The following is a 16,844-nucleotide window of genomic DNA, read 5'->3' as shown; positions in this document are numbered from 1 at the left end:
GGACCTGTACACTCTGTAGTAACAGTCCATCAAATGTTCTGCATTATTATACAGACATGAAATCTTCTGGTGTGTTTTGTCTGACTGTTCTGTAACTGCAAGATTATGTGTAAATCACTCATTTAGATTTTTTTTTCTATGCTGAATGTTTGCAGAATGGGAATGCAAAGCTCGGGATTCTCTCTGTGGCTGATGTTGTTGTACAGTAGGGAAGTCCTAGTCCAATGTAGAGGGTTGCACGGGGACAGAAATTTCACCCATCCCCGCGAGTAATCTCCTCTTTCCTTGTCACTTGCAGCAGATGAATCCAGGAACTAGTGGGTTAAGTCCGCCTACCAGCAGGTGGAGATAGAGATAAACAAACTAAAGGCAGTGATGCCAGACGGCCAGCTCCTTCCTCATTTAGTATGTCTTTATCTCAGCAGGTGGTGGACGGCTTTTTCTCCAGCTCCTGGGCCCAAGGCCTCTGAGGGTGCTCCTGGGCCGATGGCCAGTTTGAGCCGGGGGTGGCGGACTGGTAGTGTCCCTTTTGGCAGCATACGCAGTTGCTGGGTCCCTGCTGCACTTCAGATTCCCTCTGAACAGGCTTTTGCTGTTCCTTTCCTTCCCTCTTTGTTTCTGCCTCCTCACTAAAAAAAAATAGAGAACCATAGAATTTATTTAAAAGAGAAACAGAGAGGCACAGGGACATGTGTTTTTGCTGAGAGCAGGTTTGTGTTACTGCTGTCGTGTTTTCTGTTGCCTGCTTGTCTGAGGCTGCCTCGAAGTGGAGCCGCTGTTTCTCACAAATGGGTGCTAGGGGAGCTGCGGTAAGCAGCCTGTTCTTGTCTCTCCAGCTCCTACCCAGCCCCTTGGCCAGACCTTAACTTGCCGCCTAGCCAAGGATATGGCCCCTGGATACTTCAGAGTAAAAGTTGGCCCATCATTCTCCTTGCGCACAGATTGCCCTAAGGGGTTGATGTACAAACTTGGGACTCGGCACATGCCTGTAGATCAGGTGATCAGGCTGACTGGTGTGTGCTGATCAGAGAGGGTTAAGAGGTGCTGGTGACCATGGCACAGGGCATCTTGGACTTGGAGACGGAGTCAAGGTATTGTACACTGCGAGAACCCTGAAGGAGCTGCCTCCGTCCTCGCGGGAGTCCCGTGGACTTGGGGGGATTCCTGCGGTAATCGCAGGATTCCCACAAACCCCGTTCCTGTGCAGCTCTCTAGTCCAGTGGTGTGTGGTACCATGAAACCCAGATAAAGCGTATCTTGAACTGTGCACTCTTTTATCATCTTTGGTTTATGGGGAGCTTGGAGTGCCAAGGATATCCTCAGGATCTCATCTATACACTGATCTTTGGAGTTTTTGTGTTCCTTATGACAATGATGTGACCTAGTCAAACCTGCTGCTCTGTCCTAGATAAAGCGATGGTTCTAAAACATCATCCTGACAAACGGAAAGCAACTGGGGAACAGATAGCAGAAGGAGATAATGACTACTTCACTTGTATAACTAAAGGTAAGTGTACCAGGTAAAAGCAGTGCTGACATGAAGCTAACATGCTGAGCACAGTTACTGTGTGTTAGTTTTTATTTTTTTTTAATTGCATTTGCAACTTATATTATCCCCATAACTATGACACATATAAAGCACAAATCCAGCCATCAAAACTGTACAATCAACTTTTCTAGACACGCTTATTCTGCATCAATAAAGGGAGGAGATCTGGTCTTTTGCATGAGGCCTGTAGCTCCCTGCTCTGTAGAGGGTAATGAGGACTCTGGTTTGGGATCAAGTCTGCATGGAAGGGCCTGTTCCATGAAGTCTGGATCACATTCTTAAGTTTTCTTATGGATATTGCAGTGAAACTGCCCCTGCATTAATGTGTTTGCTTAGTCACTTCTCACTGCATGGACTTACCCTTCCCATACTCAGACCTGTAAACTCTTCAGCAATTATAATAGTGAATAGTCCTGTATAGCTCTGAACTATTGTAGCATTAATAAATATTGTCGTTGAGATTCTCTGATCAAAGACATTTATCACTGAATATAACCATCCATCCAGCTTTGACTCTGTGCATTTAGGTTGATAAGTCCTGTCTCTAACAAGCACAATACATCTTTTGCTTAGATTTTTCTATCCAGCACTCTCTGAGCAGAGGGAGCTTAAGCAAACTGGTGAAGGACATACAAACCTATTGTAAATTGTTTTGGCAGGCACCTTGTAATAAAGTGCATGGTCTTGTCCAATGCTGTGTAAGTGCCTGCTTTTTCTCTCTGGGTTTTCAGCGTATGAAATGTTGTCAGACCCTGTGAAGAGGCGAGCTTTTAACAGTGTAGATCCTACCTTTGATAACTCGGTACCCACCAAAAGTGAAGCAAAGGAAAACTTCTTTGAGGTGTTTTCTCCGGTGTTTGAAAGAAATTCCAGGTGAGAGAGATTTTGGCCCTGTGAGTTACTTGTTGGTAAAGTGGGATGGCAGGGTTGAGGGAGATGTCAGTGTTTAGCAATGTGAAACAAGCTAGGATTCCCCCCCCCCCCCCCCCCTTCTGGGTGGCCTTTCTGCATCCTGTATTTCTTCACTATAGAAGGAAGTGAGGTCCCGTTCATTTAAATTCACTACTATCATTCCTCACATATATTTCATGACTTACCACCCAGGAATGCTAAAAGATCATCCCGCACATTCCTTAACCTGCACTTCCCCAACTGCAAAGGTCTAAAATACAAACTAATGCATGCGTCAAACTTTACCTACTTGAGCACACGGTTATGGAACGCAGTGCCGCTCAACTTAGAAACGATTCATGAACTAACCAACTTCCGCAAACTACTGAAGACCCATCTCTTTAATAAGGCATACCACAAAGATCAACAAATGTGAACATACACCACTCCTCCACATATACTCAGAACTGTCTTATAAGATCTGCTTGTTATATTACTATCATGTTTTATCATTATCATGTTACCCAAGATCCTTCTGTAACAATAAATGTCTGTTTTCTAATGTGTTTCCACCATTCATGATGTATTGTAAGCCACATTGAGCCTGCAAAGAGGTGGGAAAATGTGGGATATAAATGCAATAAATAAATAAAATAAGAATATGTACTTTACTAGGAGGTAAAAGCCTAAGCAAGCCAGGATTTATTTTGAAAGTTCAAATATAGTCACCTTTCAGCTTTGTTTCAATCATTGGCATAAAAAACTTCACTTGTATTCTATTGCACAAACGTCTGTCATTTCTGACAAATTTTCATCAATTTTTTGCTAACTAATAATTCAAAATCACTTTAACTTTTGTCCATTGACTAAAGTGGCACATTCACTCTGCCTCTGTGTCCATATTTGTCCACTGCAGTGAAGATTGTGTTGCTGATCAATGAAGTGCCTGCAGTGGATGCGATCCTGCCATTCCCTGACGCAGTTTTCGAAACGCTGGCCATCGTCTGAGGCAGAGAATGGATACTGCTTGAGGCATATGGACATAGAGGCGGAGTGAATATGCCGCTTTAGTCAATGGACAAAAGTTAAGTGATTTTGAATTATTAGAAAAAAACTGTTGAAAAATTGTCAGAAACGAGACATTTGTACAGTAGAATACAAGTGAGTTTTTTTATGCCAACGATTGCAACAAAGCCAAGAGGCGACTATATTTGAACTTTTAACAATAAGTCCTGGCTTGCTGAGGCCTTTTCCTTCTTGTAAAGTAGATATTCTTCAGTCATGAAATACATGTGAGAACTGATAGTAGTGTAATTCAGTTCAACATTTAGCGCCTGTAGCTTCACCTGCTCAAGGTTCAGAGAAAGACCTGTCATGTTCCTAATGCTTTTACTGTTACATGTTACATTTTTACACTGATACTTGAAAGCTACTTTATTTACAGATGGTCAAACAAAAAAAATGTTCCTAAGCTTGGGAACATGAATGCTTCGTTTGAAGATGTGGATGCATTTTACTCTTTCTGGTAAGTGTTGAATTGCTTAATTTTGCTGCTATGGAGAGAGACTGCTGACTGGCCAGTTTAAATCTGCAGTGACGTGCCAGCGCTGGCTGGACTGGGACTGTCATCTAAGCCCAGATGTTTGTTCATTTTGTAAGCTTGACTGTGCAAAGCTAGGAAGGGGAAGGGAAGAAATGTTAGCTGGACCTGTGATTGACAGATTGATTTTAAAATATTAATTATGGAGTAGATATTCAGCCAGCAGTGCTTAGCATTTTGCTGATCTCCACTGGCTTTATGCCCAGATATTCAGTGCTGGGCCATGTCCAGGCTCCAGCATTGAATTACATGGCCTGACAAAACATAGCCGGTTAAGTGCGTTATTCAACACTTAAGTGGCTCTGTTGAACCACAGAAAGATAGGACTTTGTTTTATGCAGTAATCCTAGCCACTTAACATAGTAACATAGTAGATGACGGCAGAAAAAGACCTGCACGGTCCATCCAGTCTGCCCAACAAGATAAACTCATATGTGCTACTTTTTGTGTATACCTTACCTTGATTTGTACCTGTACATAAGTACATAAGTAGTGCCATACTGGGAAAGACCAAAGGTCCATCTAGCCCAGCATCCTGTCACCGACAGTGGCCAATCCAGGTCAAGGGCACCTGGCACGCTCCCCAAATGTAAAAACATTCCAGACAACATTCCCCAAAATGGCGTCATAGAGATTTCACTTACCAGACGCTCCCGAAATTCTCTCCGCGTCATAGCAGCCGAGGCCCCTTCTGACCATTGTAAGATGGTGAAAAGAAGAGGAAAGGTTCGGGAATTGCCCTCAACCCCGGCCGGAACACCAGCTCGACAGCAACCGACGCTGGAAAGATTTGGGGTAACGTCGGGACCTGTAGCAGCTTCCTCTCCGATTGGAGCCGAACTATTAGCGTCGGCCGACAGTGGAGACGGGGCTTCCCTAAGCCCTGTCGAACGAGCGGCTCCCCCACAGCCGGGAATACGGAACCAGGAAGTGGTGCCTGACGCTCAGCCGTCCGAAGTGGTCGAGAGGAGTGAACAGAGAGGGAGCCCACACTTGGAAACAGAACTGGTTGAGAGTGAATCGGTAGGAACCATTTCAAAAATTCCCGATAATATTATTACAATTTTGAACCAAACACTCAAAACCCCCCTTCCCCCGGTGATTTCAGTGGGGCAGTTAAGTAAACCAGCCGTTGTGACACTTGAGTCACTTTGGGACCAAAATCACACTTTACATTCAGCCCTACAAGCAATGATTGTTAAAAATATAGAGGGAATTAAGACTTTGTCAGAAGCTGCCCTGATCCAGGATCAAATAAACACAGCTCAAACCTCCAAGATGGAAAGAATTGAGGAAAAATTGAGAAAAGTAGAGACTGTTACTCAAACTTCGGCCAAAGAAAAGAGTTTTACATATAAGAAAATGGAATACCTGGAAAACCAATTAAGACGTTGCAATTTGAGATTGACTAATTTTCCTAGGTCGCCAGTGCTGGCACCGGTAGAAATGTTTAAAAAATATTTGGTCGAAGTGTTGGGTATGTCAAAGGATTTATTACCCCCATTAGTACGGGTTCAACATTTTCAGTCTACCTATGAAGGAGATAAACAAGGTGATAATTTGAATTTAACAAATTTCCTTGAGTCATCCTTAGAAGTTATCACGCAAAGAACATCAGCTGTGGTGACATTTGCCCTGGAAATGGATAGGAATGCTGTCTTGAGACTTTTTTTCAGGAATATTGACTCAATGTTTTTAGGATCTAAAATAAGAATTTACCCGGATTTATCCAAAGAAACACAGAAACGGAGAAAGGCCTTCTTGGCACTCCGTCAAAGATCTGTTGTTCTTGGTGTAAACTTTATATTGAAGTTTCCTTGTGTTTGCCGAATTATATATCAATCTAAGAATTACCAATTTTTTGAACCTAAACAACTAGAAGAGTTTTTGATTTCTAGAGAAGGACTGAATGCAAATTAGTGGTTTGAGAATGCACACTGTTAGAGATCATTGAGAGTGGCGAATAGGTCATAGAGAATCCCATGTAGTATATCTACTTGAATAATTACTTTATTTTTATTTTTCATATCTATTTTGGATCGTAATTTACTATATTTAAGTGAGGTCGATAGAATAGATCATAATTTTCATTTATGTTTTATAAATTTCTAAATGTTTGTCATATTACAATTGCCATATTAATTCTGTATGGAATAATATATAAATAAATAAAGAGTTAAAAAAAAAAAAAAAAAAAACATTCCAGACAAGTTATACCTAAAAATGCGGAATTTTTCCAAGTCCATTTAATAGCGGTCTATGGACTTGTCCTTTAGGAATCTATCTAACCCCTTTTTAAACTCCGTCAAGCTAACCGCCCGTACCACGTTCTCTGGCAACGAATTCCAGAGTCTAATTACACGTTGGGTGAAGAAAAATTTTCTCCGATTCGTTTTAAATTTACCACACTGTATACCACCATATAAGTCTGCCCAGCACTATCCCCGCCTCCCAACTACCAGTCCCGCCTCCCACCACCAGCTCTGGCACAGACCGTATAAGTCTGCCCAGCACTATCCCCGCCTCCAAACCACCAGCCCCGCCTCCCACCACCGGCTCTGCCACCCAATCCTGGTTAAGTTCCTGAGGATCCATTCCTTCTGAACAGGATTCCTTTATGTTTATCCCACGCATGTTTGAGTTCCGTTACCATTTTCTTTTCCACCACCTCCCCCCGCTGGAGGGCATTCCAAGCATCCACTACTCTCTCCGTGAAAAAATACTACCTGACATTTTTCTTGAGTCTGCCCCCCTTCAATCTCATTTCATGTCTTAAGTGCTGAATATTGGCACTGAACCGGTTAAGTGCCAACTCCACCTTGGGAATGCCCACAAAATAGCCAGTTTCCGCTTAGGCATTAACTGGACATTTTCAGCAGCACTATGCTGAATGTGCCCGGTTAATCCCAGACAATCGATTTAAATGGCCAGAAGCCATTTCTGTCCATTTAAATCGCTTTGAATATTGATCCCTCTAAGTGTCTCCAGGTTTAGTCCCTGCTACTAAACTGATGTGAATGCTGATTACATACCGCTGGCCTCTGTCATCTAAAATGGGGCAGATTGGATCTCTTTTGGTTTCCACTGGAGGAGGAAATATGATTGTTATATCTCTCTCTGTTATTTGAACTTCAGTGCTGTTAAATGTGTGTATTTTTGATACTCTTTCATGGTGGTCCTATTATTAGGATTTAATTTGCTGCTCTCAAGTTTACCTAATTTATTGTATTCGTGTTTATATATGGCAATTTTTACTATTATTATGCTGTTAACAAAATTGTAAGTTTTATTCTGTGTACCTGCTGTTCACCACCTTTGAGTGAATCTCTTCATAAAAGTGGTTAATAAATCCAAATAAATAGATAAATACATAACCTGTGCTTTGTGTACTTCAGGTATAACTTTGATTCTTGGAGAGAGTTTTCATACTTGGATGAAGAGGAAAAAGAAAAAGGCGAATGGTAGGAGCCATCCCCTAACAAGAAAACATAATTAACTCGCTGTTTTCTCTTGTGGCATCTTTATTTTGTATGAGAGCTCACAGTTTGGCTCGAAATAAGTAGAAACGATAAAGGTGCTAGTGTAGGGCTACTGAAACACCTGCTGAAGCAGTCTTTGAAAGCTTGCATTTTCAAATATATTTTAGTCAAACAAGTATTTTGGGTGTTTTAAAATAAATTGTATTCAGAGTTGGATTCACAATTGAATACTGAAAAGAGCATGATTTGTGACACCTGGTTAAGGACTATCACCACGATGTCCTGGAGACACCCCAGCCAGTCAGGTTTTCAGGATATCCACAATGAACATTCATGAGAGCTTTGCATGCAGTGTGCATGTAAAGCTCTGTCATGAATATTCATTGTGGGGTGCCTCCAGGACCTGGCATATGCTCAAGGCCTGCCGGGTCCCGCCTACTCCAAAGCAGGAAGATCAGAAGTGGTGGGACCCAGCAGACTTTGAGTATGCGCAGATACTCAAGGCCCTGTGCAGGCAGTGATGAGTCTTCTGTAGACACCGTGACTGCTGTGTCGGTGCTGCCATATGCGGATTCCTAGTCTTCCTATTGGTTATGCTAGCCCTGCATATAATTGGCCCTAACCAAGTAAGATGGATAAAGCATTCCATGTTTGATTTTATTAATGTTCTCAGTCTTCCTTGATGGATTTGAAGCACTGTCATGGGAGTTAACCGAGTTGTTCTCAGTCTTCCTTGATGGATTTGAAGCACTGTCATGGGAGTTAACCGAGTTGTAAAATAGAACTCCTGTGAGCTTCTTTCTGCTCCCTACTCAGTACTGAAGGGAGATGTCGGACACAATGACTAGTCAGATGCATGTGAAAGAGTTTTGTCAATTATTTTTTTTACGTAGTCACATTTGGAAAAGGTAATTGTGTTGGTGTGACTTTAAAGCTATTGGTCTTTCCTCTCTTGCCGTTCATTCCCACCCTTTGGAAATCTGTAGCCGAGATGAGAGGAAGTGGATCGAAAAGCAGAACAGAGCAGCACGGGCTCAGCGGAAGAAAGAAGAAATGAACCGGATACGGATGCTAGTTGGTGAGTGGGAAGGAAATGTGCACTGGGTTTCGGTAGGAATGAGAGAGCTCACTGACCTGCTCTTCCTTCTTTTCTGCCAGATAGTGCATACAGCAGTGACCCAAGAATCAAAAAATTCAAAGAGGAAGAAAAAGCAAGGAAAGAAGCAGAAAAGAAAGCCAAGGCTGAGGCCAAGCGTAAAGAACAAGAAGCCAAAGACAAAGTAGGTTCAGCTTTTTAACAATCCAAAGAGAAAAGCCTTGTCGAATACAACATGAGGCTTGCCTGTATTGTCATCTCTTCAGCGACTCTCAGGCTAAATGAAGCAGTATGTTGAAGGAAGGGCAACTCCTGTTCAGGGGGAGGGCAGGGAAGAAGGGAGCACAGATTTTTGCTTTCCACTGAAAACGTATGGTCATATTCGACCAAAATCCGAAAACATGGTTGAAAATTAAAATAGCCTTCCATATCAACCTTTACTCTATTCTCGAACTTGTGGATTAGTCATGTCCATCAACCAGCAAGTGGAGGTAGAGAACACACAAGTGAGCTGAAGCATATAACCCTAGCCTGCTAGCTCAGTCCTTCAGTATTTTCTGTCTCCAGCAGATAGATGGTCATAGCTCAGCCCTGAGCTCTGGATAGGCTGCTCTTGATCCAGTTGGTCACCTGGCTCCCAGATGAGCTTACCGGGCAGTCTCCTTTCAGGAGGTCATGTCTGGCGGTTCCAGAATCCTATCTCCTCCTGATGGTCTAGAAAGCAAGGCTGGACAGCTGGCTGCGTCGTCAACATGGCTGCCACGACTTCTGGCAGCAGTCTTATGAGTCTGCCGCTTGAAGTCCCAGCAGCCATGTTGACAACTGAGCTGGCAGGCACAAGTGTGGGTTGAATTGCTCCTGCCCCCACTGCACCACCAGTGATTTTAAGGTGGGGGTGTCCGGCCTTACAGGCGGTGGAGGAGTCTAGGAGAAGCCTGCCTTGCTTTTGTTCCGGTGGAAGGGGGGGGGGGGGGCCTCAGATGTGAGCTGCTCCAGTTTAGGGGGAGATAGTGAAGTGCAGCGTCATTTACAGTTTCCATTTCGGCTGAAACTGAGCAACAAAATTTGGTCACAGGTTCAGTTTCAGCTGAAATTGAAAAAAATGGTTTTGATTGGCCTTTAATTTAACTATTGGTATAGAATGCATGCTGAATTTTCAACAGTGGGAGAAAGGCTTAAGAAGAAAACACATTGGGTCTGTGGTAGACCTTCCTGCTACTGCCTATGTATGTACGTTTTATGCTGTTGGGAATTATTTACCATGAAATGGTATGCAGAGCCTTACAATTCAAACCAGTAAATGTATCTGGAGGCCCGCCTAGCCTGTCAGGTTTTCAGGATTATCGCAATGAGTATGCCTGAGGGATATTTGCATACATTGAGCCTACCTCAATGCAAATTTGTACAGCAGGGAAATGTGTGACTTGAACACTATGCTTTCTCAGCATAAGTACTTTTTAAAAGGATTAACTGAAATAAGGCACTCCTTGCAGCAAAGACAGGCTGAATTGGAAGTGGCTCGGGTGGCCAAGGAGAAGGAAGACGAGGAAGCCAGACAACAAGCATTGCTGGTGAAAAAAGAAAAGGAAGCACAAAAGAAAGCGATCAAAAAAGAGAGGCAGCGGCTGCGGACATCATGTAAGGTAAGCAAAGGCCATGATTAAAAGTGAACCTCTTTCCATGAGTTCTTTCCTGCATTCTCCAGAGGGGATCGGTGGACCCATGAAATGAGTAGAAAACAAAATCCAAGCATATTGACTCTCTGAAAATGTCCTTCTGGATTGGGCACCAGAATTCTAAGAAACAATACATTTTTTTTTAGAAGCCTGCGCAGCCTTCTACATGGAATGTTTATTTATTTATTTATTGCATTTGTATCCCACATTTTCCCACCTATTTGCTAGTGGAATAGCAACATTCCATGTAGAATCTCCTATAGTAGCAACATTCCATGTAGAATCTCCTATAGTATCTATTTTATTTTTGTTACATTTGTACCCTGCGCTTTCCCACTCATGACAGGCTCAATGCGGCTTACATGGGGCAATGGAGGGTTAAGTGACTTGCCCAGAGTCACAAGGAGCTGCCTGTGCCTGCAGTGGGAATCGAACTCAGTTCCCCAGGACCAAAGTCCACCACTCTAACCACTAGGCCACTCCTCCACTCCACTCATTGTTTTTGTGAATGCTGTTTTGACATTCTTTGGTGTACAAATTATGGGGGTACCACAAAGAAAATGTTATTAAACTAGCTATAACAGATTTAAAAAAGCAAATAGTTTGAGATTATTTGCAGTACCTTGTAAAATGTCTTTACACTCTTATACATCTGTCACATTCTGCTTTCTAACTAAAAAAATTCAATTCAAAATGTATTAAAGTAGGAGTTATTCCACTGATCTATACAATATACTCTAGTACATAAGTAGTGCCATACTGGGAAAGACCAAAGGTCCATCTAGCCCAGCATCCTGTCACCGACAGTGGCCAATCCAGGTCAAGGGCACCTGGCACGCTCCCCAAACGTAACAACATTCCAGACAAGTTATACCTAAAAATGCGGAATTTTTCCAAGTCCATTTAATAGCGGTCTATGGACTTGTCCTTTAGGAATCTATCTAACCCCTTTTTAAACTCCGTCAAGCTAACCGCCCGTACCACGTTCTCCGGCAACGAATTCCAGAGTCTAATTACACGTTGGGTGAAGAAAAATTTTCTCCGATTCGTTTTAAATTTACCACACTGTAGCTTCAACTCATGCCCTCTAGTCCTAGTATTTTTGGATAGCGTGAACAGTCGCTTCACATCCACCCGATCCATTCCACTCATTATTTTATACACTTCTATCATATCTCCCCTCAGCCGTCTCTTCTCCAAGCTGAAAAGCCCTAGCCTTCTCAGCCTCTCTTCATAGGAAAGTCGTCCCATCCCCACTATCATTTTCGTCGCCCTTCGCTGTACCTTTTCCAATTCTACTATATCTTTTTTGAGATACGGAGACCAGTACTGAACACAATACTCCAGGTGCGGTCGCACCATGGAGCGATACAACGGCATTATAACATCCGCACACCTGGACTCCATACCCTTCCTAATAACACCCAACATTCTATTCGCTTTCCTAGCCGCAGCAGCACACTGAGCAGAAGGTTTCAGCGTATCATCGACGACGACACCCAGATCCCTTTCTTGATCCGTAACTCCTAACGCGGAACCTTGCAAGACGTAGCTATAATTCGGGTTCCTCTTACCCACATGCATCACTTTGCACTTGTCAACATTGAACTTCATCTGCCACTTGCACGCCCATTCTCCCAGTCTCGCAAGGTCCTCCTGTAATCGTTCACATTCCTCCTGTGACTTGACGACCCTGAATAATTTTGTGTCATCGGCGAATTTAATTACCTCACTAGTTATTCCCATCTCTAGGTCATTTATAAATACATTAAAAAGCAACGGACCCAGCACAGACCCCTGCGGGACCCCACTAACTACCCTCCTCCACTGAGAATACTGGCCACGCAATCCTACTCTCTGCTTCCTATCTTTCAACCAGTTCTTAATCCATAATAATACCCTACCTCCGATTCCATGACTCTGCAATTTCTTCAGGAGTCTTTCGTGCGGCACTTTGTCAAACGCCTTCTGAAAATCCAGATATACAATATCAACCGGCTCCCCATTGTCCACGTTTGCTTACCCCCTCAAAAAAATGCATTAGATTGGTGAGGCAAGACTTCCCTTCACTAAATCCGTGCTGACTTTGTCTCATCAGTCCATGTTTTTGTATATGCTCTGCAATTTTATTCTTAATAATAGCCTCCACCATCTTGCCCGGCACCGACGTCAGACTCACCGGTCTATAATTTCCCGGATCTCCTCTGGAACCCTTCTTAAAAATCGGAGTAACATTGGCTACCCTCCAGTCTTCCGGTACTACACTCGATTTTAGGGACAGATTGCATATTTCTAACAGTAGCTCCGCAAGTTCATTTTTTAGTTCTATTAATACTCTGGGATGAATACCATCAGGTCCCGGTGATTTACTACTCTTCAGCTTGCTGAACTGACCCATTACATCCTCCAAGGTTACAGAGAATTTGTTTAGTTTCTCCGACTCCCCCGCTTCAAATATTCTTTCCGGCACCGGTGTCCCCCCCCAAATCCTCCTCGGTGAAGACCGAAGCAAAGAATTCATTTAATTTCTCCGCTACGGCTTTGTCCTCCTTGATCGCCCCTTTAACACCATTTTCGTCCAGCGGCCCAACCGACTCTTTGGCCGGTTTCCTGCTTTTAATGTATCTAAAAAAATTTTTACTATGTATTTTTGCTTCCAACGCTAATTTCTTCTCAAAGTCCTTTTTTGCCCTCCTTATCTCCGCTTTGCATTTGGCTTGGCATTCCTTATGATCTATCCTGTTACTTTCAGTTGGTTCTCTTCTCCACTTTCTGAAGGATTGTTTTTTGGCTCTAATGATTTCCTTTATCTTACTGTTTAGCCACGCCGGCTGACGTTTAGTCTTTTTTCCCTTTTTTCTAATACGTGGAATATATTTGTCCTGAACCTCCAGGATGGTGTTTTTAAACAGCATCCACGCCTGATGCAAGTTTTTTACTCTGCGAGCTGGTCCTTTCAGTCTTTTTTTCACCATTTTTCTCATTTTGTCGTAATCACCTTTTCTATAGTTAAACGCTAGCGTACTTGATTTCCTAGTTTCACTTCCTTCAATGCCAATATCAAAACCGATCATATTATGATCACTGTTATCAAGCGGCCCTCGTATCGTTACCCCCTGCACTAGATCATGAGCACCACTAAGGACTAAGTCTAGTATTTTTCCTTCTCTTGTCGGCTCCTGAACTAGCTCTACATGTAATGATTTGTGCTCCTGAACTAGCTCTACAATTTCAACATGAAAGAACAATTATAGAAATATTCAAAAAGTAATTAAAAATAGGAAACAAACTCTTGTTTGCATGTCTTCACTGACCATTTTAGTAGCTGCCTTCTGGACCGACTCCATCATGTTTACATCTGTTTTAAGGTACTATTCTGGAGACCACATCTTCAAAAAAATATAAACAGGATGGAGTTGGTCTAGAGGGCGGTTACTATAATGGTTAGGGGTCTTCATCATAAAGCGTATGGGGACAGGCTTCATGATCTCAATGTGTATACTTTGGAAGAAAGGTTGGAGAAAAGAGATATGACTTTAAGGTGCTATGTTTGGTCTTTAAATCCTTATATGGTGTTTGTCCTGTTGATCTTTCATGTGTTTTTAGGATTTTACAAAAAAATATTATATCTCTTTCATGTAATGATTTATTCCTTAGCGTCCCTCCGGACCGGACCAGGATTGGACTGATGGGTTGTGCTCGCCTACCAGCAGGTGGAGACTGAGAAAAAACTCTGACTCTAGAGAGCCAATAGGAGCCCTGGCCATGTGACCTTAGCCCCAGTATTTTCTCAGTCTCCCAGCAGGTAGGAAGTGAGCCCATTAGTCTCTCTCCTTTTCTCTTTAGATATTACAGATATTTGTGATAATTCTTCTGTGCCTGGAATCTTATTTAGAGGCTTGACAGGGTTTCCTTTCTCTTCTTTCTTTGACAGCCTCGGGGGTGTTAAACTCGGGTGTCTCGAGTCCACCCCCCTTCCTCCCCATCTCCCTGGCTTAGCAGGGAAGGGCCGTCCCTTTCTCTGGAAAGGTGTACCGTCTTTGGGAGAGGCAGCCACTTTTAACAGGTAGCTGCTTTAAAAGAATTAAATCAAATAAAAGGAAATTCAAAGAAGCAGCCTTTCTTTCCCCAGACTTCTAACGAGCAGGCAGCTCCAGTGTTTCATTATGATTGAGGGGTTATAAAAAAAAAAAAAAAAAAAAACCAAGAAAATAATTCAGTATCTGTGACTTTAAACAGCGATTTTTCTTGTCAGATTTAATTTCCTCCATTTTCTTGCGTTTTGGCGGCGGCAGTTTAAACAAATGAAAAAAAAAAAAGAAAGGTGCGAACCGCGTAAGCGCGGCCACCTGTTTTTTCCGATATGGCTTAAAAGTTCAAACAGCTGCTGTCGGTCAGCATCGCGCAGTTCACGCAGCCGGAACGTGTAAATTTTGCTCTCCCTTCAAGGTTTCTTCGGGTCCGGTGCTGCTTCCAGTTTTTTTGGGGCCTTTTTCGCCGGCTGTTGTTTCTTCGCCGTTCCACTGGGCTCCGCTTGTTCGGAGGTGTCGGGCGCGCTGTCGACGATCGCCACAGGGCCAGTGGAGCGAACGGCGGCCATTTTGTTTCTCCCTCCATCTTATCAGTCGGGGATCTCTCTGCTGAAGGTAAGGCTGCAGTTCATAGAGCAGTTCGGCTCCAAGATGTGTACACTTTTGTATATGCTGAACGGCGTATTCTAAAATGCTCTTCACATCAGCAGGCAATATTTGGTTGAAAGGGGGCTCCTTTCATATATGGATATATAACAAGCTTTTCTTCTTTTAAATTTCTATGTATCACGGGGCTGTTAACACTAGTTTTTTCTGGTGCTCAGTCATTTTTCATTGCCTGGTGGAAAATCTACATCTTATCATAATATCATAATTCATTTCAAGCATTTTCCTCAATAGCTGTAGTATTATACAGTGTTTTAAGAACTTTAGAAACTTTCTCTATAGGCATAGAGTAAATTTCTGTCTTTCTCATTCCCTGGTGAATAGGACTACATTGTCTAAGAGTCAATTGATTGGTACTTTGCAATTCTGACCATAACAGACACTCTCAATGGCTGTAGTGTTATACAGTGTTTTCTTTTTCCGACTTTAAGAAGCCTTCTCTAGAGGCATACAGTATATTGTTCAGATGCCATGGGGATATATCAGCTCTTTCATATTCTCTGAGGGACAGTCCTGTCTACCAAGCTCCCAGTCACTCAGCTGCCTTAGCAGGCATGCTTTATTCATGTCTTCCCTTCTTTTCCAACTGCCTTGAAGCCTCTCATTTTTCATTTTAGCTTTCTTCTGGTTTTTACAGGACATATGGTCACTTAGAGAATAAAGTCATCCTTTCACTTAAAGATAGTGGACGATCCTCAAACCATCTACTCGTGTTTGTCTCTACTCTATCAGTTCAGCATTGGCAGATTATAAACATCCTGGTTTGGTCCAGTATGCCTATACATACCATCTGCTATCTCTTCCTCTTCCTTAGAGACCTGATGTTATATCTCTTGAATTCAGATACAGTCTTGTCTACACTGCCTTCACCAAGTGGCTGTGGCACAACTTCACTTTTTTTTCGTTACAGGTAATTTCCAAGTTTGTCCTTTTTCATTTTCATTCTATGCGCCTTCACTCCAGAGTGTTCTTTCAATTGGAAGGGGATTCACTCACTTCCTGTGTATTTATACCATAGGTACATAAGTATGGTTATGCTGGGTAAGGCCTAAAGTCCATCAAGTCCAGCATTCATATCTAATGGGCATAGGTACATAAGTTTTGCCATTCTGGGGAAGCTCAAATGTCCACCTTTCTACAGCCAGAACAGCATTAAAGAAAAGGAAAAAAAAAAAAAAAACCTCTCACGAGAGTATCGAACAGAAATCTCTGCTCCAAAAGCAAGGCTTTGCAATAATTCTGCAAACTAACGCATACAATATTTGCCATGGCTGTTCACCACTAGGAACACCGGGGACCCTGGGCCTAGGTTCGGTGTTTTAACCTGAAACAAGCTCAACATTCATATCTATTGGGTGTGAGTCTGGTACTACTCCTACTACTTAACATTTCTAGAGCGCTACTAGGGTTACGCAGCGCTGTACAAATTAACAAAGAAGGACGTTCCCTGCTCAAAGGAGCTTACAATCTACATCTCAGTGAGGGAGGACGCATGACCGTGGTACGTGGATTAGTGGTATGTGGATTAGGGAGATCCAAGAAATTACAGGCCGGTGAATCAGACGTTCATACTGGGACAATTTTTTTCTGTCCGGAGCGTACTACCATAGCTGGTGGACTCCTATATTCAGAACTTTCTATATTCAGAACTTACCCAACTATGGAACGCCATAGAGATAGGGTTGGAGTTTGTAGCCCTATTTAACTGGTGTCCTTGGTCACCCTTCCTCTTCTCCTCAGGATCCAGAGAATGGCTAGTTTTTTGCTTATGCATTAACTGGTCATTTTCAGCAGTACTCTCTCTTCCGTTCTTTTATAGATCTAAGAGGATGTTCATGGCGCTCTTAGGGTCATTT

The 16,844-nt window shown here is 42.8% G+C and overlaps 1 protein-coding gene across 1 annotated transcript in view; it reads left to right on the top strand.

Annotated features, from left to right (window-relative positions):
* Positions 1-16,844, top strand: part of DNAJC2 (DnaJ heat shock protein family (Hsp40) member C2) — a 41,486-nt gene that overhangs the window by 5,992 nt on the left and 18,650 nt on the right. Inside the window, exons 4-10 of the mRNA XM_030216405.1 lie at positions 1,409-1,507; positions 2,281-2,422; positions 3,885-3,965; positions 7,436-7,501; positions 8,506-8,597; positions 8,678-8,799; positions 10,109-10,258. Of these exons, the coding sequence (XP_030072265.1) occupies positions 1,409-1,507; positions 2,281-2,422; positions 3,885-3,965; positions 7,436-7,501; positions 8,506-8,597; positions 8,678-8,799; positions 10,109-10,258 (752 nt within the window). The remainder of the gene's footprint in view (positions 1-1,408; positions 1,508-2,280; positions 2,423-3,884; positions 3,966-7,435; positions 7,502-8,505; positions 8,598-8,677; positions 8,800-10,108; positions 10,259-16,844) is intronic.

The sequence above is a fragment of the Microcaecilia unicolor genome, chromosome 10 (assembly GCF_901765095.1).
Source record: "Microcaecilia unicolor chromosome 10, aMicUni1.1, whole genome shotgun sequence".
NCBI classification, from domain to species: Eukaryota; Metazoa; Chordata; class Amphibia; order Gymnophiona; family Siphonopidae; genus Microcaecilia; species Microcaecilia unicolor.
This window is presented reverse-complemented; position numbering and strand designations above follow the sequence as displayed.